The 21308-nt window shown below is 41.4% G+C and overlaps 1 protein-coding gene across 5 annotated transcripts in view; it reads right to left on the bottom strand.

Moving 5' to 3' along the window:
* dnah2 (dynein, axonemal, heavy chain 2) overlaps window positions 1-21308 on the bottom strand; it is a 65041-nt gene that overhangs the window by 13534 nt on the left and 30199 nt on the right. For 3 of the 5 annotated variants that reach the window (XM_082526394.1, XM_082526393.1, XM_082526396.1), the window contains 40 exons: window positions 20983-21135; window positions 18198-18323; window positions 17688-17906; window positions 16319-16436; window positions 15025-15161; window positions 14121-14258; window positions 13816-13974; window positions 13538-13690; window positions 13151-13242; window positions 12883-13078; window positions 12468-12692; window positions 12204-12308; window positions 11240-11428; window positions 10875-10960; window positions 10631-10761; window positions 9651-9800; window positions 9101-9268; window positions 8723-8883; window positions 8392-8531; window positions 7674-7806; window positions 7408-7547; window positions 6907-7117; window positions 6583-6699; window positions 6255-6396; window positions 5835-6004; window positions 5407-5523; window positions 5115-5279; window positions 4848-4970; window positions 4519-4667; window positions 4274-4340; window positions 3635-3785; window positions 3199-3347; window positions 2900-3033; window positions 2250-2394; window positions 1920-2119; window positions 1528-1654; window positions 1164-1350; window positions 776-924; window positions 350-533; window positions 52-242 (listed from right to left, as the gene is read on the bottom strand). In XM_082526394.1, coding sequence (XP_082382520.1) covers window positions 52-242; window positions 350-533; window positions 776-924; window positions 1164-1350; window positions 1528-1654; window positions 1920-2119; window positions 2250-2394; window positions 2900-3033; window positions 3199-3347; window positions 3635-3785; window positions 4274-4340; window positions 4519-4667; window positions 4848-4970; window positions 5115-5279; window positions 5407-5523; window positions 5835-6004; window positions 6255-6396; window positions 6583-6699; window positions 6907-7117; window positions 7408-7547; window positions 7674-7806; window positions 8392-8531; window positions 8723-8883; window positions 9101-9268; window positions 9651-9800; window positions 10631-10761; window positions 10875-10960; window positions 11240-11428; window positions 12204-12308; window positions 12468-12692; window positions 12883-13078; window positions 13151-13242; window positions 13538-13690; window positions 13816-13974; window positions 14121-14258; window positions 15025-15161; window positions 16319-16436; window positions 17688-17906; window positions 18198-18323; window positions 20983-21135 — 5997 coding nt within the window. The remainder of the gene's footprint in view (window positions 1-51; window positions 243-349; window positions 534-775; window positions 925-1163; window positions 1351-1527; window positions 1655-1919; window positions 2120-2249; window positions 2395-2899; window positions 3034-3198; window positions 3348-3634; window positions 3786-4273; window positions 4341-4518; window positions 4668-4847; window positions 4971-5114; window positions 5280-5406; window positions 5524-5834; window positions 6005-6254; window positions 6397-6582; window positions 6700-6906; window positions 7118-7407; window positions 7548-7673; window positions 7807-8391; window positions 8532-8722; window positions 8884-9100; window positions 9269-9650; window positions 9801-10630; window positions 10762-10874; window positions 10961-11239; window positions 11429-12203; window positions 12309-12467; window positions 12693-12882; window positions 13079-13150; window positions 13243-13537; window positions 13691-13815; window positions 13975-14120; window positions 14259-15024; window positions 15162-16318; window positions 16437-17687; window positions 17907-18197; window positions 18324-20982; window positions 21136-21308) is intronic. The other 2 variants (XM_082526395.1, XM_082526397.1) reach the window with 2 other exon arrangements.

Below are 21308 nucleotides of genomic sequence, written 5' to 3'. Positions count from 1 at the left end.
GTATATATTGTATGACTGTAGCGACACAAAGCTGTGTCTGTGAGTGTGTACCTTCGGTGGTTCAGTGGTCATCTTGATGCCAGCCTGCAGGATGGTAATGGGAAAATCAGGGTGTGGTGAAGAGCTGAGCCAGAGCCTGAAGTCTGGGTGGGGCTTCTGCAGCTGTAGCTGCTTAATCAGCTTGTCCAGCTCAGGCATCCATGACAGAGAGAGGTGACAGTTGGCCAGGAACACCCAATGACCTGAAAGAGTCAGTTCAGTTTAGTTCTACGTGTAGATTCCTATTTGAGTAATCAGACACGGTGATCGTTAAAAAGCAAACAAACAAACATAGCAACTGGTCTAGCACCGTTCTTAATGCCCTCCTCTATCATGCTCTTGGCAATGGGAGCCTGTCCCTGGCCCAGAGACAGAGCCTGGAAGTGGTTGCTCATCCCAGAAGCCTCAGCTAGCTGCAGCAGAGCGCCTGTAGGGTCCACCCCGGGAGACAGAACAAAGATCAGAGGAGTACAGCTAGTTGATTCCTCCACAACCTAAGGAGAAGACAAAGATGGCACATTCATCAAAAAAGCTGGAAGAGAGTGAGACGATTTTAAAAAAAAAGGCAACTTACTTGACACCTAACAGTAACTCTGCAATGGGATTTTTGGAGATTTTGACACTTCAAGCAAAAATTCAATTGCAACTAGAAAGATTATATTAACAAGAATCCAAACCTTTAATCATGATACTTGGAAAAATATCAGGAATTAGTTTAAAAAGACCTGAAACTCACTGATTTCATGTCGAGTACAGGTGGTTCCACAAAGCGAGAGCCGAGGTGTTTAATGATGAAGGAGGTAATGCAGAAAGAGACACGGTCGGGACGCATAGCACGCACTATCAGCATTTTCTGGAACTCATTACACTTACTCTCCCAATCACCTAAAGGGGGAAAAAATGTAAATCTGTAATTATACAATTTATTAGGAGTGATGCATAAAGACAAGAAGAAAAACAAATAGTCAAGTAATTAAAACTGTTGCACAGCAGTAAGAAAAAGCTGACTTTCTTGCACATCAGTTCACCCGGCCTCTCAGGAGAGCACGCTCAGTCAGTTTGCTCACAGTGAGAAGACTTTCCTCCATAAGAACACAAATGTACCCTCTATAGCACATTCAGACCTGGAAGTGGAGCATTCTCTGGCTCAGAGCTGGTGAACCAAACGTTCCAGTCTCGAGAGGATTGTTCAAAGGAGGACACGATGCCACGGAAGCCGGGCAGCTTATCCAACTGTGTGATGTTGTCCCAGCTGGAGTCTGCCAACCAGCTGGTAAATGGGTTATCCATCTGCCCCTTCTTATCAAGAACCTACAAGCATCAATCAGTCAATCATCAGTCAGTAGTCTAATTATCTCATCAATATAGGATATATAGCATATACTAAACACACTCATACACCCTACAGGTCTTTTTGAGGGATATTAGCAAATCTACTGGTGAGGAAAGCTTTTACCATCAACAATGTGTCTGTTCTGTTTTTCTTACAATTCCACCTCGAAGCAAGAAGTTATACTGATCCATGTTGAGTTTTCCGGCCACCTCCAGAATTTTGGCACACATCTGGAAGCTGAAGAGCAGCTTGTGAGCCTCAAACAGACCACGACACGTGTACCTGCCCAACACAAAACCACGCGTTAGGAAGACTCACCAGGATACAGCAGCAGTAGCAAATGATGAAGTGTACGTTTCTGATTAATTATATCAAAATCTTACAGGTGTACAGATCTTTCCACAGCAAGTTCAGATACATATTACATGCCCAGTGTGCAGCATATCACTACATCAGCTCGCTCTTTTATCAAGTAGAACTGTTTATTTATGCATCGTATACATCATGTAACACACAGAAGCAGACGTGATTTCAAAACAATGCTTACTTGTACACTGCGTATGTGTGATAATCATTGAGGTTGGTGATCCTCTCCTCCAGCTTCTGGCTGCGCTTGCTCTTTTCTATGCTCAGGTTAAACAGGTTAATGTAGGCATCCAATGAGAACTGGTACATGGGGTCAATGCGGCCCATGTCACTTAGAATGAAGAAGAGAATAGAGGCTCGCTCAGCACATGGACGGTAGGCCTGTCAACACAAAAATATTAAAGACTTTATTATCATTTCCAAACAGCATGCAATAATAAAGAAATGCTACATTTACTGTAAGACCAAGCAAAGGAGGACAATCCCCTCTGCCGCTCTCCTGAGACCTGACCTCTCTTGCAGAGTCGATCTTGAGCTCGGTCTGTTCACTGCTTTCCAGCTGTTTTGAAACTTCAGTGGCTGTCACTTTGGATGCCTGCAGGGTGTTTACCAGCTGCACATCGTCCAGCAGCGAGCCAGTTGACTCATTCAGCAGTCTGGTAGAACAGACATAAACATACAACAATAAAAATAAAACAACCCCCCAGCCCAAATACAAAAACCTGCTCTCATTCATGGGTAGAAAACCATCTCATTCCTTGGAAAGAATTTCCTTTCGAGCTTTCGAGAACTGCATGGCTGAAAACATGAGTGATCACCATAACAAGGTGATATGCACAACTTGTGCTCTTTAAGATATTAATATATATACACTGTATACAGATATTTAATGCTGGGTAGGGTCTTAATCAGTTGCTCTTTCTCAAAGTACTTTTTGCCTGAAGTACTAATAAGAGAATAATGGAAGTTGACACTTTTTCCGTTCCTTTATATAATCCCTGGTTCTTATGGAGGTACAGTAGGCATGGCTACTTTAACAAACATGTTATAATTACTATTACTGGTACAGCTGGTGGTAATAAAAGACTGGATCTAAACTGAACATTGTCCATTATGTGAGGAAAATATTGATGAAGAAGGACAAAGGTCAATGTTTGAAACCTGAGAATCTCATCCTCCAGGTCCTGCAGGCTCTTCTTGCCAGAGGCAATGCTAATCACCAAAGAGTCTTTCTGCTCTTCCAGCTCTGGACGCTCTTTACGCACCACAATTCCCAGTAGCTGGGCTTCTAAACCCTGTGTGCATGCATGCAAAATACACAAAAATCCCAGTGACAGGTAAATTAAGACGGCATCTAATACCTGAAACTGCATATAGACAAAAATTAGGAGTTATATGGAGTTATTAAGTAGCCAGAACATACAGAGGACACATATGGTTTCACAGACATGCATGCTCACCTGCTCCTTAACAGCAAAGTTTACTATAGTGGTCATTGCAGAAATCTCTGGGGTGTAGTGGGGGTTAGACAGCTTGGTGGTGATATAGAAGCGGAACTCAGCACTGTACTCCACCTCCTTATCACCCAGCTTCAACAGCAACCTGCCGCCTGCAAACACGTAGACGCATAAACATAATGAATTCATATCCATCCATCTATCCAGTGTCCTCCACCTGTCCTAGAGGCACACTCACATTCATTTAGAATTATAAATGAACGGTCTTTAGACTATGGGTGGAAGTACCCTTGCAGACACAGGGAGAACATGCAACTCCAGACAGAAAAGTCTCCACCTGGATTTGAAACCACTCAAACAGGTAAAAATTTATTTCACCAGCTGCTATTTTAAAGTGTGACTTTGCCTATGTGTGCGTGTGCATGCATTTGCATCACACCTATGCATGTCAGGGACTTGTTGAGAATTGGGTTGAGAGAGGGGTCCAATTCCTCCTGGACATTCTGCAGCAAAACAGGATTCCCAAACTGGATGGCATTCTCCAGCACCCGCAGGTAGTCTGGCATTTGAAAATCGATTACTTTGAGACCCTGCGAGTTTGGCAGATAAGAGACAACAACAACACAGCCTGTCAAACACAAAAACATACCAACAGCCTCAGAAATAATTCCTCATTCATAATCATTAAAAATGTATTTCTTTATATTTATAAACTCATCTGAGTTGAGATTTTTAAATGTCAGTGAAGTTCATCTTATTTGCTTTGTAAAAAGTACTGGCAGGCAGTCTTCATAGGTTCAGTAATTACTTGAGGGGGATCATGAGTATGTTGGTGCAGTGAATTTGAGATGAGTTGTGATAGTCTCAGAAAAGTAAAAGGTCAGCTCAAATAAGGCATTGCTACCAGGCACGGCAATAAAAAAAGAAAGAAGAGAGAGGACAGCTAGAGTTAATGAAAATGTATCTACTAAACCTTTATGGGCAGTCAAACAAAGTTTAGTAATGTATTTTGAGTTATATTTGAGGATGTAATGTTCCCACCCAGCACTTGGTGGGAAAGAAAGAACCCAGTTCTTACCCTTGATAGTTCCATCTTTTTAATCCACTTCAAAGCTTGGCCTTGAGGGTCCACCATCAGTGGCCATCTTGACAAAAAGAGCAGAGAAAGATATAAGAAGTTGTATTTACACCTTCACACATGGTTTGTAAACTGTAAAACATACATGCACAACTCTAAATCCAGAAAAAAAAAACGAATAAAATGAGATTCCCCAAAACTAATAATAATAAAACTTATAATAAGATACCGAATGATGCACTGACCGGTTTCCACGGGTGACTATAATTCCGTTCTCAGTAGAAAAAGCATCAGTGGGCAGGCCCTGGATGTTCCAGTCTCTCACCACTGTGGGTTTGGACATAAAAACTGCAAAACTGAATCCTGGTGTACATGCGATCCCTAAGCCCCTTACCTGAAAAGAGTGTAAGCAGATACAGAGAGAGAGAAGAAATAAAAAACAAGAAAAATAAAAGAGTACAGTATACATGGGTCATTCAATTTTAAGAGGGCATTTTTTTCTTAGACGTTCACTAGAAGTTTACTGCACAGTAGGATTTACTGGGTGCTTTAACAGTGTGTTTGGCTGCCTGACCTCCTTCATCCAGATTTGAAGCAACTCCTCTCTATAGTTGGAAAGGAAGGGGCCCATGTATGAGAGAAAAGAAGCTGCCAGCAAACAGTCTCCCACCAGATACCCCATATTTTCTTCAAGGCCCTGAAAAACACACAGATTTGGATTACATAAAGATGCATGTGGGTTTTTATGTTAAGTGTTGTTCTTTGCCATATTTTAAGTAGTATTTTAAGTTTAGACAGGTGAGTGGGTATGTGTGTGTGTGTGTGGGGGGGGGGGGCGTACAACAACTCTCTCCTCCCAGCGGACCCTCTCTCCAGCAAGTCCAGTCACCAGTTTGCCAGCACGGTCCAGTTTCACCTCCATCTCATCTGATTTCTTCCTCAAACTCTCCTTCATGGCCAGCTTTTCACTGTGCTGCTTTTTCAGCTGCTCCAATTTTCCCCCCAACTGCTCACAAACACATGCAGATCGATTATAATAATGGAACGCCATTATGCTCTTTTGCAAACTGAGCTCTCATCAATCAAACGCTTATATCTGTCTGGTGGTTCCATGATGTACTGGTTCTTCATACCGCTCGTAGTTTGTTTTGAGCCTCGGCCAGCGCGGCCTGCTTCTCTGCTAGCTGGGCCATGGCAGCATTCAGCTGGGCACGCTTTGGTTCTACTACCCTGTAGACACGACCGTACACCTGGAAAAACCATATAAACATTCATGGATTTAGTTTTGCCCCAGACTTTTTCTCATCATATGTAACGAAGCTTCTTTTTTGTTACTGTTCTCATATTCTACTTTCTTGGGCATGTGCTTTCTTCTTTTGCTGTAGTGTGCTTAACCTGCACTGTGGATGACAGTGTCTTTTGTTTATCTACAATCCGTTATATATCGCCATGTTTAACTATAACCAACTACCACTTACCATATGCTAGCAGGTCCACGGTGACTATTGTTATTTGTAAGTATGTTTAAAAGTGTGTGTGACCGTGTGTAGCGACCTCTTACCTCCATGGCTCTGACCCACATACAGAGTGACTTGGCAGCCAGCGATACTTTGCCGATGATCTCTGGCTGGAAGTCCACTTGCTTGCAGTACAGGCCAATCTTCTTCAAAACACGGTCTGATATATTATCTTTGTCAAAATGAACCAATGTTTTGATGAAGTTTCCCTCACCTGCCAGAGACACATGACATTCAGTTAACAATCAATTGCTGTATTAAAGATGAAAAAGAATGAGTACATTTAACCCCTAATATAACATCTACAATCACCCTTTTTCCTCAAAAAAGCTGATTGTAACTGTGGACTGTAATTCTCTGATTGTGCTGTACTCATTTTCACTACACTACAGTTTTGCCTGTTATTTCTGTTCTTTTGCCAAACTCTCTCTTCAATTAATTTCTGCACTGCTGCTGTCGCTCACCCAGCTGTCTCTTGGCTTCTGCCCAGGTTGGCTCTTTCTCCAGAAGGGTCATAACAGCATGCATCACTGTCTCCACCAGTGCAGGAGGACGGCCGTATGATTTGATCTCTGTCATGTCCTTCTTATTCAGAGACTCCAGAGCCTATGTGCAAAAACATCAATGTGTGGTTGTTAGAAGGCTCAGTCGTGTGAAAATCCAATACAAATAAGACATAAAACACATGCCGAGTGGTACTCGTAGCAAATTACTCACCAAACCAGACAATATAATGAACAAAGTAAGCGCATACATGTTATTCCATGAGAGCAGTCAGCGGGACAAACATACCTTCATGGCTTCTTCCAGGGCAGGCAGGGCCTCGTCCAGGTCTCTCTGTGCATTCTCAGCCATGGCTTTACACTGCAACTCTTCTGCCCCGATTTTCTCATTTTCATCACTCACCGTCTGAATGCAAGCACACATGTGAGTGAATGTGAGTTCAACTGTTATTATTTATTCCGTTTTTTCAGTAACAATCTACCACATAACATTTCAAAAAAATCAGTTTTCAGTTTTAATTCAAAAGGATCTTTAGGTGACTCGTGGAAGTAACCCACGCAAATATTACTTCAATCTCTGCAGTGAGTTATGTTCATGTACTGTAGCACATACCTTCTGTTGGCTGTCGGCTTCTTTCTTTTGTTGCACAATGACGGACAAATATTCATCACACTGTTTCTGGAACTCGGCAACCTGCTTTTTGGCCTCCTCGAGCTCTAGAGACATGGCCTCCACTTTCTCCCTCGTTTCACTGATTTTCAGAAGGCCGTTACGCAGCTTGCTCACCTGCTCTCCCAACTCACCGCGTTTCTCCGCCAGCAGTCTGGATCGGCACAAACACATTCGCAAACAGAAGCCCGACAAGCTGATTTTAACAGAGATGCGCATTTAGGGAATGGAACGGGCAAGCAGAGCTATTTAACCACCAAGGAAGCGCAGTAGAGAAGAGTCAGACAGACTGCAACTGTAAATACCCTCAAACTCATAACCTACAACAGTGCAGTGTATCTTCATTGCTATCCAAGTGAGCGTAAAACACTTATGAAGCATTTCAATGTGGTAGGAAAAGTGGAGACAAGCAAAGGAGGAATTCAAAGGTAAAAAGCTGCTTACTTCTTGTATCCAGACACCAGCTCCAGGTAGTTTGTTGGTGTCACATAATTTTGTCTCCTCAGCTCCAGTTTCATTCTTTGGGAGACTTGTGCTACTGACTGGTGTGTGGTCACAAAGATACTGGCAACCTTTGTCTGGATCTAAAATGTCACACAGAAACGTAGAAATGTTACCTTGAGACAAATCATGGAATATCTTCTCCCCTCTGTGCTTAAATGCTCAAAGGTAAAAGTGCACATATGTCTCTTTGTGTGTGCATGCCTCACCCCTTCCACTGAGCCCAGCTCCATTCCGTCCAAGTACCTCTCAGCAACCTCCAGGAGGGCATCTTTGGGCCATTCACAGAACCAGTCTATAGTGGTGCAGTTAACAAGAGCTGGGTACTGGAGGATGCGGTTCCTGTAGGCAAACAGCCACTTCTCAACATTGTGCGACTGCTACACTGCACCGCTAATCGCAACAAGGGTTAAAAGGCCTACCACTCATAACAAGCTCTTCCCTTAATGCTTGTCAGTGAAGAGCTGTTTTTATCAACAAAAGAAAATGTGTGTTCATCTATTTGCTCACTACATGTTTGTGTGTACAGACAGCTGGCCGTTTGTCTCAGCACGAGTCCTTGCTCTAGAATCACTCAAATAACTTGACCTTGTTTATCTTAGATGACCCACTGTTCTAACTGCAACTTTGCAGAGTGGTGTAGGGACTAATCGCTCTGTAAAAGGCTGCCAGTTGATTTAAATGTATTTATTTACAAATCACCATGACTAAAATGATATCATAGAGGGTTTATTGTGTTCATTTTACTTGGAGTCACAAAGTGGATTTCTCAGTTTAAATACTGTAGCACAGCAAAAAACACTTTCATCCCTTTCTTCCTCCAGTCCCACATTTATTCAGTAGTTTAAAAAAATCTGGAGAAAAAACCCCCAAAAAGGGGGCAGGAACTTCTTGTCAGTCAGGATACATTACATAAATAGACTCTACCTGAATGGCTCTCCCACTGGACTCAAACAGAGCACAATGTGCAGGTTGTTCCTGACTCGCTCGATCAGGTAGCTGAACAATGAGTCAGGAGTCTCAGCCACATTGTCTTTCCTGGCAGACTCTGAAAGAGCATTGCATACCTACAGGCAAAGAGACAGCGTTACACACTGCATGAGGATATGAGCATTTTGAATCTACGCTTTGTGAAAACCGATTTCATTTACCCATATGCTACCTGTTGGCTTCATAGAATGAATAAATATGGTATGGAAATTAAATGATATGCCCTAGAGATAGAAAGACATACTGGCCAGATGAAAGCTATACACACCTCTACAAACTCGTCTGGCTTATATAGGTTAGGCACCTCTCCTGAACTCAGGATGTTATTGATATCCTCTAGGAAGGATTCGTCAACAATCTGGGTGTCATTGAACAGAAAGACTGTGGGCTTGTTGTCCACACCCGCCAAACGGTACAGCTTCTTGATGTCTAGAAGCCACACACACACACAGACACACGCACACTTAAAATCCCTCACTGTACTAGTAAAAATATTCAACTTATGCAATGCTGACATCCACGAATTTCCTAATATTACTAAATTGGCATGTTTAGTTTTAGCTTTTTTCATTTTAACTGGAAGGTAGTAGACAAATTGCAGTTTCTCAAAAGTCTGCGAATGTAACGGTTGTGTGGCGGACCTCACCCTCTCTAAACTCCAGTTTGCGGTACTGCTTGGTGACTTCCACTTGGAATACCTGGTACTGACATATGAAGGCAGCTATCTTAGACAGGCTTCGCCGACCTGAGCCCCCGACACCTACCACCAGCATGTTGCCCCTGAGCTGACTGATCACTCGAATGATCCGAGTAACTGCAAAGGGAGCAGAAAGATATAACACATCAGCTTCACCGTGCCCGGAAATCCCAGGAGGAAATACAATATACAAACTAAAATTAGTGTGAGTTAGACAATAGTGCACTGCTACTGACTTAAATACCATGCCACAAAATAGCATGCTGACAGTATTGAGCGTGCTGATAGGTCCTTAGTCTCTCAGCTTTTAGTTTTGCTCTTTTTCTCTGTTTTTCAAAGCAGTTTCAAGATAGATCTGATTGTTAAAAGTGAGAAACCTTTAACAGTACAATGACTTGTGGGTGGAACTGACACTGTGGGTTGATGCATCAGGTGTATTGCCCTGTTTTAAACATGCATGCAAATGTGCGTGGTTGTGTGTGTTGCGTTTCAGATGTACTGTGTTCGATGGCATCTCTGAAGAGCACCAGGTTTGTAGGCACCACGCCAGGTGTCAGATTGTAGTCCTCTTGCTGTGTTTCCATGAACTTCTTGAGACTCTTCATGTCATGCAGGTCCTCATAGACAGACGACTCACTCATGAAATCACCTACCCCACAGAACAACAATAAACACATTTAAACAGTTTCACATATTCTGGGCTGGTAATGGACTTAGAAATTAGCCATCAACCCATGAACTCATCTGTGGGAGTATTTTTACACATATTGGAGAAACAATGTTTGAAGGAAATTGCCGTCCCGGGTTTCCTCCGTGGCGTGAGCGATAAGCAGAGTTTTGTCCTTTCCTTTTAAGACTCCTAATTATTCAAAGTAACACTCAGGTATGCCATTCAGCTGGGTTAGTTACGATATCGGGAGCAGTTAGGAGAACAAAGTGATACAGAAACTGTTCAGATTGCTTTCCCAGAATCAACTCAAAGGTTTATTTGGTACACAGCAGTTTATATAGAGAAAAAAAGGTTCGTGTGTCAGCTTTCCCAGTTCAAACCGGTACAGACTAAATAAGGAAACGTCTTCCTGCCTTCTGAGCAAAGTATCCCTTGTGTAGTTTATCAGTTCAGCTATAATTTATGATCATCCCAGCAAAATACACTCCTAGACATAGAATACAGAGTTCTTTCATCAGTGAATTCTGAAACAAACCACCTAGCCTTTAACGAGCCTTTTCCAGGAGATAAAGAAAAAGGGAGGATGGGAGTAAGGAAGTGGTCTCATCTCTGTGGTGTTTTCGACCTTGGGGTACCAGCTTGTGAGTCTTACACATTAATTCTTGGGTCACAGAGAAAGAGAAAAACAACTAGTAGATGGGCCTTATTGAGTAACAGTTTTCCTGTATAAAACAATATCCTGTAAATGCTAACCGTGGTATCAAAATATCACAACAATGTTTATGCACAGAATGCAAATAATTAAGTACCAAATATTGGCAGTTGCTTGTTCGGGCAGATGCTGTGGAAGGTGAGGTCAAAGAGTGAACCCAGTTTTTCCTCTAGGAGAGAAATAAAGGTATCCATATCACTGTGGTTTACAAGCCGATCTGAGAAAACCCTGAAATTGACAAATCACATCATCCAGATATTATTCTCTGTATACATGACAAAAGTACCCATGCATTTTAATTTATAAAGCACTGCAGAAAGGCATTCAAATACTGTGATCACCTGAAACATTCATGGATCCACAGTCTAGTAATGTTGGTTTTGGTATCATGGAAGTCTGGATGAGCTCTTAGTAAACCTTGAAACACCTACAAGAGATAAACAGGGGGGGAAAGATATATCACAGAGCATTTTAATTTCAAAGGTACTAAATAATTCAGAGTTTTCATTAAAATCTGAATGAACTCATGAAGACTGTTACCTAAAAGTGATTTTAGGCAAGAAAATGTGTGACCAAGTAGATATGTGTTATTCTTACCAAGGTGAAGTTTAGTTAGTGTTTTATGGAAAATGCATTTTAAGCAGTCTTTGGTTGTATTATTTATGTGCTGTGCAACAGAAGTTCATACTGATGTACACAAATGTACCTTGGAGATGTCCCTGAGGTTGAAGAGGTAATGTATCTTGGCTGGAGTGGGAAGAAAAAAGGCAGTGACGCCATTATACAGCTCTAAGGTTGCCTGAGTGAGAAGCTTTCCAATGGGCTTCAGCTCCTCCTTAAACTCCTGGAGCTTTTGGTTGATCATGGCACTGTAGATGCACTTGATCTGGGAGGCCTGCATGCAGAGAGGAAAGGCAACAATATTCCCAAAACACAACATGCAGACATGTCAGTAGCATACCAGGATAATGCAGGTGTAGTGGTTACAACAGCAAGATAATTTCTTAAAATCTAATTTCATGCTGCCCAATTCACACATAAACCAGGCAAAGCAACTAAAATTTCAAGTGTTTAGATCCTGAATGCAGCATGGCTCCAGCAATTTTTAAAGCAAATTTAATTTAGCTCTTCTAAGGCAACAGAAAACAGGGTTGAGATTGGAGTCAGATAACTGATGCTAGCTGATAAATGAAAATACTAAAAAGAGACGGTGATTAGAAGGGAGCGAAGAAGGGAGTGAACAATAAAACAGGGAAATTATAAACATGCCCAAAACTACAAAATAAGAATAACAAACACATAAGGGAACAAAGAGGGAGGGGGAGATGGTAGGAGGTAAATTAGCAGGGCAGCGCACAGGCAGGCTAGAACACAATTGTAAACTTGAGGGTGTTAGAAATGTGAAAGAGAACGCAATTTTACAGCATTTGTCATCGTGGCTATAATTACAATCAGGGTCATTCCTGTAGGGTGCCATGAAAAAAGCACTAACAAACAGAAAACACCAACAGGAGCAAAACCACAGTCAACACTGAAGAAATGCAAAAATGTGCCTGTGTAAATGAAGAAGGCATTACACAGAGAAAGTAAAACATAACTGCCTGCTAAAATATCACGCTGCTTAATTATAGGAAGAAAAGACAGGAAGACATAAAGAGAGCAACACTTACATTAGGGAAAGTCATATTAATGAGGTTGAATCGACTCTGAAAACGCGGCGTAATGTGAGTCCTCCCACCACCAGGGGGCCCCATTGATGCTAGCAAGAACATGTCCTGAAACACAACAGAAAAAGTGTAGTGTCCTCTGCATATAAAACAGAAAACATTTCACATTGTCACACAGTTTAAACCAAGGCCCTTAGAAAGCAGCAAAACTATCTCTCCAATTATAACACGCCTCACTCATGCCTTCATTAAAACTCAGTTTCTCACCTTGACAACCTTTAGGGTCTGTTTCTTGCGATCATACCAGAAGCCATAGTCAATCCATAGGCGCAGAAGCTCCAGGGGTGGCTGGGAGCCAAAGAGGTCATGAGCCGGCATGTTGAGGTCATCTAGGAAACATAGCAGGTGTTTCCCACCTGCTGGCACATACACGCCTTTGGTTCTCTTTTCTATGCGACTCTCTATAATGTCCTGGATGTTGTTAGAGGTGGTCTGGACAGCAAACGAAAGATGAAACGACGTGAATAATCATAAATCTTTAAAATATTTCTTCAAAGCATCTACCAGCTTATAACTGTAACCAGAACAAGTAGGCACTAATTAGGCCTAATTAAAGCACAGAGATAAACATCAGCACACACATGGCATACACAGCTAAACACAGACTATACAATGAACTGACCTGTGAAGACATGTTGATGGTAAGGGTTTTCCATTTGTTATCTAAGCCCTGCAGAATACTCTGAGTCACTGAAGTTTTACCAGTGCCCACTGGCCCAGTGAGCAGCACAGGGTAGTGTTTCAACACCAGAGCCTTAACCAGTAAGTTATAGCGAACGGTGTCCACAGTTGGAACCATAATCTTATAGAATGGAGCTCTGAGGGAAAAGACAGGGAGATACATAAATATGTCATAGATCCAGGTCACATAATAACATCTGATTACTTACGAAGCATTGTAGCGCCAGCCTTTTGGCAATTTATCTTCAAATGAAGCCCAGCATTTGTTCTTTGGGTCCACGTAGTACTCATAAACTGTGTCCTGCAAGAATTCATATACCTTAACACTTGACACAGGCTTGCAGGCGTGCAACCATCTACTCAACAAATTCATAGAATTGAAAGGTTTGAGTGATAATTGGGGAAAAAACAGGTTACAGTGTTGGTCTACTTGTTAAAATTTTGTAAAAAAAATAGTTTATTTACAATTACAAAATAAGTACACTTGACACTGGTTAATTCCCTACCTTTATTGGGGAATGTAATGAGGTTATAGAATAGAAGTTAACTCATTTCATATGCCATTAGTGTGTAAACAAAAATGTTCTCTGGAAGACCTTGGCAGGGAATGTTCCCTCCATCTCCCGTAGGAAGTTGTCCATCCTCTTGCGTCCATCCTCGTCGACAGAGGCACATATGGACCAGATAAGGCTGAAGATGAACCACAGTTCCACCATCCTACCCAGGCTATCTGTGTCTGAAGGATTCACCTGAAGATAGAGCAAAGGAAAAATGCATTTAGTTACACCTATTAGAGATCGACAATTCATCACTGTTGTGGTGCAATTACCCATGGATGGGATTACAATCTACATTTGCACTCTGCTTATTATACCCCACTGCTCGATGTAGCCAGGGAGTCATAGAGGCGGCAGAGAGAGGTGACGCCATTAAGTTCGGCGATGGGGATCAGCTCCTTGCAGTTGCTCTTCTTATAGTTGATCGTGCTCTCTATGTACTTCTCGAACAAGGGCTTCAAATGGTTCACTTCAGCCTGTGAAGTGACATAGAGTGACACATGGAAGTAAAGAGAACGGTGCCAGAAAAAAGAAAACATTACTAATCATACTCGTTAACTATACATACTCTTAACTGAAATGCATGTCCTAATGAGAGTTATTATGAGTGACTGTATTGTACTTTGTGTCGCTTGTTCAGCCAGGACTGCACAAAGGGTTTCCATCCCAGATCAGTATAATCATTGTAGACCATTCCACAGCGGGACACTGTAGCTGGAGAAGCCACTGCTAGATTCTCCACCTCAAATAGAAGAGACACCTGCAACAAATGAATTGTAGTTTTTATACATATTCACTAAAGCTGCATAAATACAGGAAGCAACTGGCAGCAATGTGGCAACCAGTAATTAGTCCATAGTAATTGAATGAGATCTGCGACTCAGCAGGTTAAATAACTGCTGGCAACAGGAAGAAAACATGACCTGAGATAAACTTTTCCCAACTTCCAGTCAACCGACTAAATTGACTACCACTGAGAGTGACAATCGCTGTTTGACATATAACCCAGCAGTAAACACACCTAGGGTCACCTAGGCAACCGAAGCTTGAAATGTTTGCAAGCAGCCAGCTGTCAGCTTCAAAGCTATGTGGACAAGTGAATCTCTTCCAGCGTGTGCACAGCTTTATTGTCAGCATGTGTGATTCAGCTCCCTCCCTCAGTTAATCAAATAAAGCACAGACGATTCTGGGTGATGATAAGCTGAAATTTTCTTCCATTTCATATGTGAGCCGGATAACAAGGATTAAGCCACTTGAATGCAGCTTATTTGTCTTATAAAACTAATCTTATCATGTGTTTGAGCTTTTGTTTTTCTGGATTTACTGAACAGAATCTAAAACAGTCTGGCTGAACAAAACTATTTTAGCCGCTGCATTTTTGCTGCTTTCCTTGCAGAAACTGATTCAAAACTTGGCCTTCTCACCAGCACACTGGAGCACTTGAAGAGGACGGCGCGACCATAAATGATATTAGAAAAAGTCAAAGGTCAAATAATGAAAAGTGCTGTTTCATGATCTGTTCTCACCTGCTCAGGCATAGAGATTCTCTCTCCGTTGATGAGCGTGAGCACTTTGTTGTCATCCATTACTGAGTTCATACTCTCAATCCAAAGTGTGTCAACTGGCCCGTCAAACACAATCCACTTCTCATCTGGTTTCTCATCTTAAGTGAGGAAAGAAGATATTGTGACAGAGACGTGTGTAATAGCAACATTCACACTCACAACAAGAAGACAGTAAGAAGTCGATGTATTGTTTAATAGTTCATAAAAATAGAAGCACTGCCTTTCAATCTTTAGATCTCTCCTTTGTAAACTGGCTTCACACTTACACTGATGGCAAGAAACTCTAAAATCAATACTATGTAATATACATTTTGAAACCATTGTGTCATGGTCCCTGTGCCTCACCAGCGGATCCCGTCTTAGGCAACATGTGTTTTTGTTGTTTTTGCTCTCTCTCTCCCTTGCCGCGGCGGTGCTCATTATGGGCTCCTGCCCCTGGCCCACGCATCTGCCATCTCCACACCTGCTGCCTATCTGCGTAATTGCGAGTCCTACTTAAGATGGCAGCACTGTGCTACTCGTCGCTGGATCGTCGAGCTATCAGCATCAGTCGCTCAGTAGTTTGAGAATCAGAATCTGTGAGTTCTTTCTGTCTGTTCGCCTCTAACTAAAGTTTCATATCTTTCCCAGACCTTTCCCTGCCTGCCTGTCATCCCATGGACGAGTGTGTGGGTTTGTGTAACCCAGTTGTGGAGAGAGGAGAGTGATTCTTTGGAGCGCGTCTGATCCCCTTCCTTTCCCTCACGTACCCCGGAGCCCTGGACCCCCCTTCCAGCACGTTGTATATAGAATCACCTGGTATTGTCTGTATCAACAAACTGTCTTCTCTACAAGGATTTCTGGTCTGCGCCTGAGCCCGTTAGCTAAACGTGACACATTGTCATGAACAAGATCGATTAATTATTTCTCTAACAGCTCCAAAAAAAGGAATCATTCTTCTTTAGTGCTGGATCTCATTTAAAATTTTGACTATTGTAACAAGTGAAGCCAATAAATGTTTGTAAATGAGCTCACCCAATGTAAGATTATGCAGATAAAGCTGCACAGCATGCTGTAGCTTCTCAGTACTTAGTGAAGCTCCAAAGTGGCAGTATGCACACGTGGAACAAAGAACTTATTTTGTTTTCATCATGACTTAAAAAAAAACTGAGCATATAAAAAACTTCCCTGTGACATTCAATTTCAGTCAGTTTAGAAGGTAGAACAGGCTATGGGGAAGAATCATCCATACAGTGTGTTTTTCTGGGGTTCGCACCTGCGCACGCTGATCTCATGAGGGATGACAGCACTCCATCAGTCCACTCGTTAGTAGAGAGATCATTCTCGCCATACAGCTCTCCTAAACTGAGGGCTTTGGGATTCAGAGGATAGTCCTGCCAAATGAGACATGAACGGTAAAAATGGAGTCATCTGCTCTGTTTTAAAATCATGGAGAGTAGCTTGTAAAGAAATGCAAGGCTTTAGTTAGATGAATTTGGCCAAACCAATGTTCATCAGTTGCATAAATACATTTTTGTTTTTACATTTTTACTATTGGATTTTCACTCTGTGTACAGACACCAACAGAAAAAGGCTCATAAGTCAGAAGGTTTGTGAAGAGTAGCCAATCTCTAATCATTCAGTGCTTGGATATATTGGATTTGACATGGTTATTGTCTGATATATGACAATATGAAAACTTTTTTTTACAGAACAGAAAAGAAAAAAAGTCTGAGCTCATTTTAAAATTGTTCTTTCTTCAGCAGATCAAAGTCCTGCTACATTGTTTGCAGAACATGTAGCAGAGTTTGCCAGATGAGGATCTCATGTATCATTTATAGGCTGTAAAAAACCCTAGATAAGTGAATGTAGTTAAATACAGATCAGTCATAAGATGAAATACACACTGATGTAAATGAGGCGACAGCGTTCTAATTTTGTTTATGTTTTGCTCTTTACTCTTGACTTTTTTTGTTGGTAACTTAATGGAACATTTGAATCTGGGAAATATTGAACCATTTAGATATTAATATGACACTTTGTCAGCTCTCGAGCATAACAAAAGTTTTAGTAAGAATTGGATTTCAGCCACATTATGATAAATATTAAAAAAGTGCCGGTGGTGGTGGAAAGTGAGTCTCCATGATCTGAGGTGTGGTTGTTCTCTATTACAGAGGGAGTTCATACTGTGAGTTTTCCTCTCAGTGATAGGCTTGGAGGAGCAAAAGGTCACACACTTAGAGACGTATGTGACTTCCAATTACTTCACTGAGAAGAGCTCTGCTGAAATGATGCTTCAGTGTCTAATGTGGAAGAAGTGGGAGGGTTCAGTCTGTCTGGGACAAAAACCTACAATGGACACAAGCTTTGACCTCATTTAATCAAACTGAAGCAAGCAGCCAGTTTCAGTCCCTTTAATTCATGTTTGCCTGTTTAGATCTAATCACTGCGATGCTTACTGCCTGTTCTGTAACTGCATGAAAAAAGAAAAAAAGAATCCTGTGACAGTAGTTGAAGAATTTTACCATTAAGAATACAAACTTCAAAGTCCGGCAACAAAACATTCTTTCTGATTAAAAAAGCAAGCAGTATTACAATTAAAAAAAAAAGAAAAAAGAAATGCTTTCTTGTCTATCCTAACTAACCTGGACCTGCTGAAAGCCTGGCTCTCCTTTTTGATGCAGAGCAGTCATGGCATTCTGTAGGGTCCTCCAGGTAACACTCTTAGCACTGCCTGTCTTGCCCACCAGCATGGAGGAGTGTCGAGAGTTTTTGGTCTCATAAAGTTGGATGACTTTGGTCACGGTAAAGGGTGTCACCTGCAAACCACTCCGATTAAGCTCCTCCTCCACAGCTTCCTTCAACTGTGAAAATAAAGAGACCAAAGATAGACAAGGAGTCAGTGATCAGTGATGCACTAAGTGAGACTGCACATATCAGAAAAAAGTGATACATTATGAAAGATCATAGGGTCACATTTTTTAAACTTATTTCTGACATCTTATTGCACAAGAACACTGACCAAAAGAGATATTATATTATTTGTTTGGCTTTGTGCACACAGGGACACAAAGACATTCCTGCAATGTTTCCATTTTTTACCAGTTGTATATCAAATCCGTGCTTATCTTGACTGCTGATTTAGATTAACTTACTTTGCCATAGTCTATTACAGGTGTTTCTACGGCAGGGAACAAGTCTTGAATGATTCCACTGAACAATGGCAGGTCAGCAGAGGTCAGCTTAGCAATGTTCATATCCTTCATAGCCATCAGCAGCACCTAAGAATACAGATACAGGAAGAGACTTACTCATGATTTCCCAATGGTCAGCTTATTTTTTAGATCTTTATTCACTGCTGCTGGCTCTGTTTTTACTGATCTGAGATCAGTTATGAACTGCACTTTGTGTAGAAACACAGTTAGCATTAGCAAGTAAGTTAGCACTCTCAATTGTGGTTGTGACAGACGAGTTTTCTCTTTGTAAACATCTCGTGTGCTGTAAGAAACTTTTAATAACTCGTTTAGCACATTAAGAATGAAACCTTTAATGATGGAGAGGGGGACTTCTGCCATTTATGCCGTGGATAAATGGACACGATGAGGTTCACCAACACTCAGATTAACATATCTGAAAAATCACTTAGTTGACCAAATGGATAAAGTTTAAATAGGTGTTTTGCTAATATACCACCTTCAGTTTTTATTAATATTTCATCATCCTGTAGATACATACAGTTAACTATGCCATATGATATGATGCTCAAGGCTTTTAATTCAGCTGTGACTGTTTTTTAATGATGCACTACTGCAGAGTAAACAGAATATCAAGTGTTTAAAACAAGCTCAACCTTAAACATCTGCACCAGTAATACTGATCAATAACAACACTTATGGGGAACGTTTTTCTCAAGAATAAATATTTTTATTTTTGACACTGTATGTAGAATTTTACGGGGTCTTTGTTCGCCTTCCTTTAAAACTCACTGCACGCCACTGATTTCCAGTCACAGCAAACACATACACAGCGTTCCAAACTATTATGCAAATTGTGTTTAAGTGTCATAAAGATTAAATAAGTTGTTTTTCAATTAAGCCCATGGATGGAATTGTGTCAGGACTCTTTGTATCACTGAAAACAATCTCGGGCACCTATGATCATTAGTTTGCCAGGTGAGCCTGATCAAAGGAAAAACTACTAAAGAAGGATGTTCCACATTATTAAGCAGACCACTATTTTCAAGCAATATAGGAAGGAAAATGATCTCCCTCCTGCTGAAAAGTGTGAAATAGTTGAATGGCTTGGACACGTAATGAAAACCTTGGATATTTCATGAAAATTTAAGCATGATCGCCATAATGTTACGAGATTTGTGGCTGAGTCAGAGCACACATGGGTTCGTGCGGATAAAGGCACAATGATGAAGGTTTCTGCCAGACAAATACATCAGATTAAGAGAGCAGCTGCTAAAAGGCCATTACAAAGCAGCAAACACATATTTGAAGCTGCTGGTGCCTCTGGAGCCCTGCGAACATCAAGGTGTAGGATCCTCCAGAGACTTGCTGTTGTGCATAAACCTTCTATTCGGCCACCCCTAACCAGTGCTCACAAGCAGAAACGGCTGCAGTGGGCCCAGAACTACATGACGACTAATTTTCAAACAGTCTTGTTCACTGATGAGTGCCGTGCAGCCCTGGATGGTCCAGACGGATGGAGTGGTGGATGGTTGGTGGACGGCCACCATGTCCCAACAAAGCTGCGTCGTCAGCAAGGAGGTGGTGGAGTCATGTTTTGAGCCTGAATCACGGGGAGAGAGCTGGTCGGCCCCTTTAGGCTCCCTGAAGGTGTGAAAATGACCTCTGCAAAGTATGTGGAGTTTCTGACTGACCACATTCTTCCATGGTAGAAAGAGAAGAACCGTGCCTTCTGCAACACAACCGTCTTCATGCAAGATAATGCACCATCTCATGCTGCAAGGAACACGTCTGCATCATTGGCTGCTATCCGTGTAAAAGGAGAGGAACTCATGGTGTGGTCCCCATTCTTCCCTGACTTCAATCCTATTGCGAACCTTTGGAGCATCCTCAAGCAAAACAAAATGAGGGTGGAAGGCAGTTCACCTCCAAACAGCAGCTCTGGGAGGCTATTCTGACATCCTGCAAAGATATTCAAGTAGAAACTTTCCAAAAACTTACAAGTTCCATGGATGCAAGAATTGTAAAACTGCTATCAAAAACAGGTCCTATGTTAATATGTAACTTGACCTGTTAAGATGTTTTTGATTGAAACAGCTTTTGATTTCAATGAAATTGATCTACTAATGCTGCAAATTCTACAAATGACCATTTTCAATTCTCTACATCCTATAAAATCTTTTGAAACTCTATGTGCGTAATAATTTGGAATAGTGCATTTTAAGTGTTTTATTTCTGAAAAACATACTGATTTCATTGGGAGTTTTGTTCACTAACGTTTGAATTATACTCTATTGGTCGATGACTCGAAAATTATGCCGACTGTCATTTGAATCGACTGTTTAGGAAAAACAGAGAAAAATATCATTTGCATAATAATTTGGAACGCGGTGTATAGTTTTGCGCTCATATGAACACAGAAAACAAGCCTTTTCAGTGTTTTTGGAAAAACTTGACACATTTTTAAACTAAAAACAAGCAGTGTAAATAAATCAAATATTTGTTTTTCTTTATCTCTTATTTTGTGAACAATATAATTTAGTTTCTGTAGTGTGTATGGCTGTAGATGCCTAAGAGTTCCTAAAAGATAAAAGTTCCAATATTTATATTTCTATTATTTTCAACTTCCTTTAAACCACGTGTGTGTGTGTGTGTGTGTGTGTGTGTGTGTGTGTGTGTGTGTGTGTGTGTGTGTGTGTGTGTGAGAGAGAGAGAGAGAGAGAGAGACAGCGAGAGAGATACATACTTCTTCATCAGGAACATTTGGGCAAGAGCGCCGCTTCTTTCCAGCAAAGCGAAGCAGAGAGGTGAGAGCACGAAGGCCAAAATCATAGTGGTCCTGTTTGGACAGCTGCTGCACTGCCAGAGAGTACAGAGTGAACACTTTCTTAGCAAGGACCTACAAGGACAACATCAGAGGGAAATTAAAATTAGCATAAAGACACACAGAAAAAAGGAGGAAAAGGGAAGAAGGGTACACAGGATTAAAATTACAGTGTGACAGAAATGAGACAATCCACAAAATGCAGATCGTGTATTTAACCACACCAGCAGCTTCTTCTGTGGGACAAC

Source organism: Aulonocara stuartgranti (genome assembly GCF_965226115.1).
Source record: "Aulonocara stuartgranti genome assembly, chromosome: 3".
Classification (NCBI taxonomy): Eukaryota; Metazoa; Chordata; class Actinopteri; order Cichliformes; family Cichlidae; genus Aulonocara; species Aulonocara stuartgranti.
Note: the sequence above shows the minus strand (reverse complement) of the source record. Positions and strands in the feature narration are given on the sequence as shown.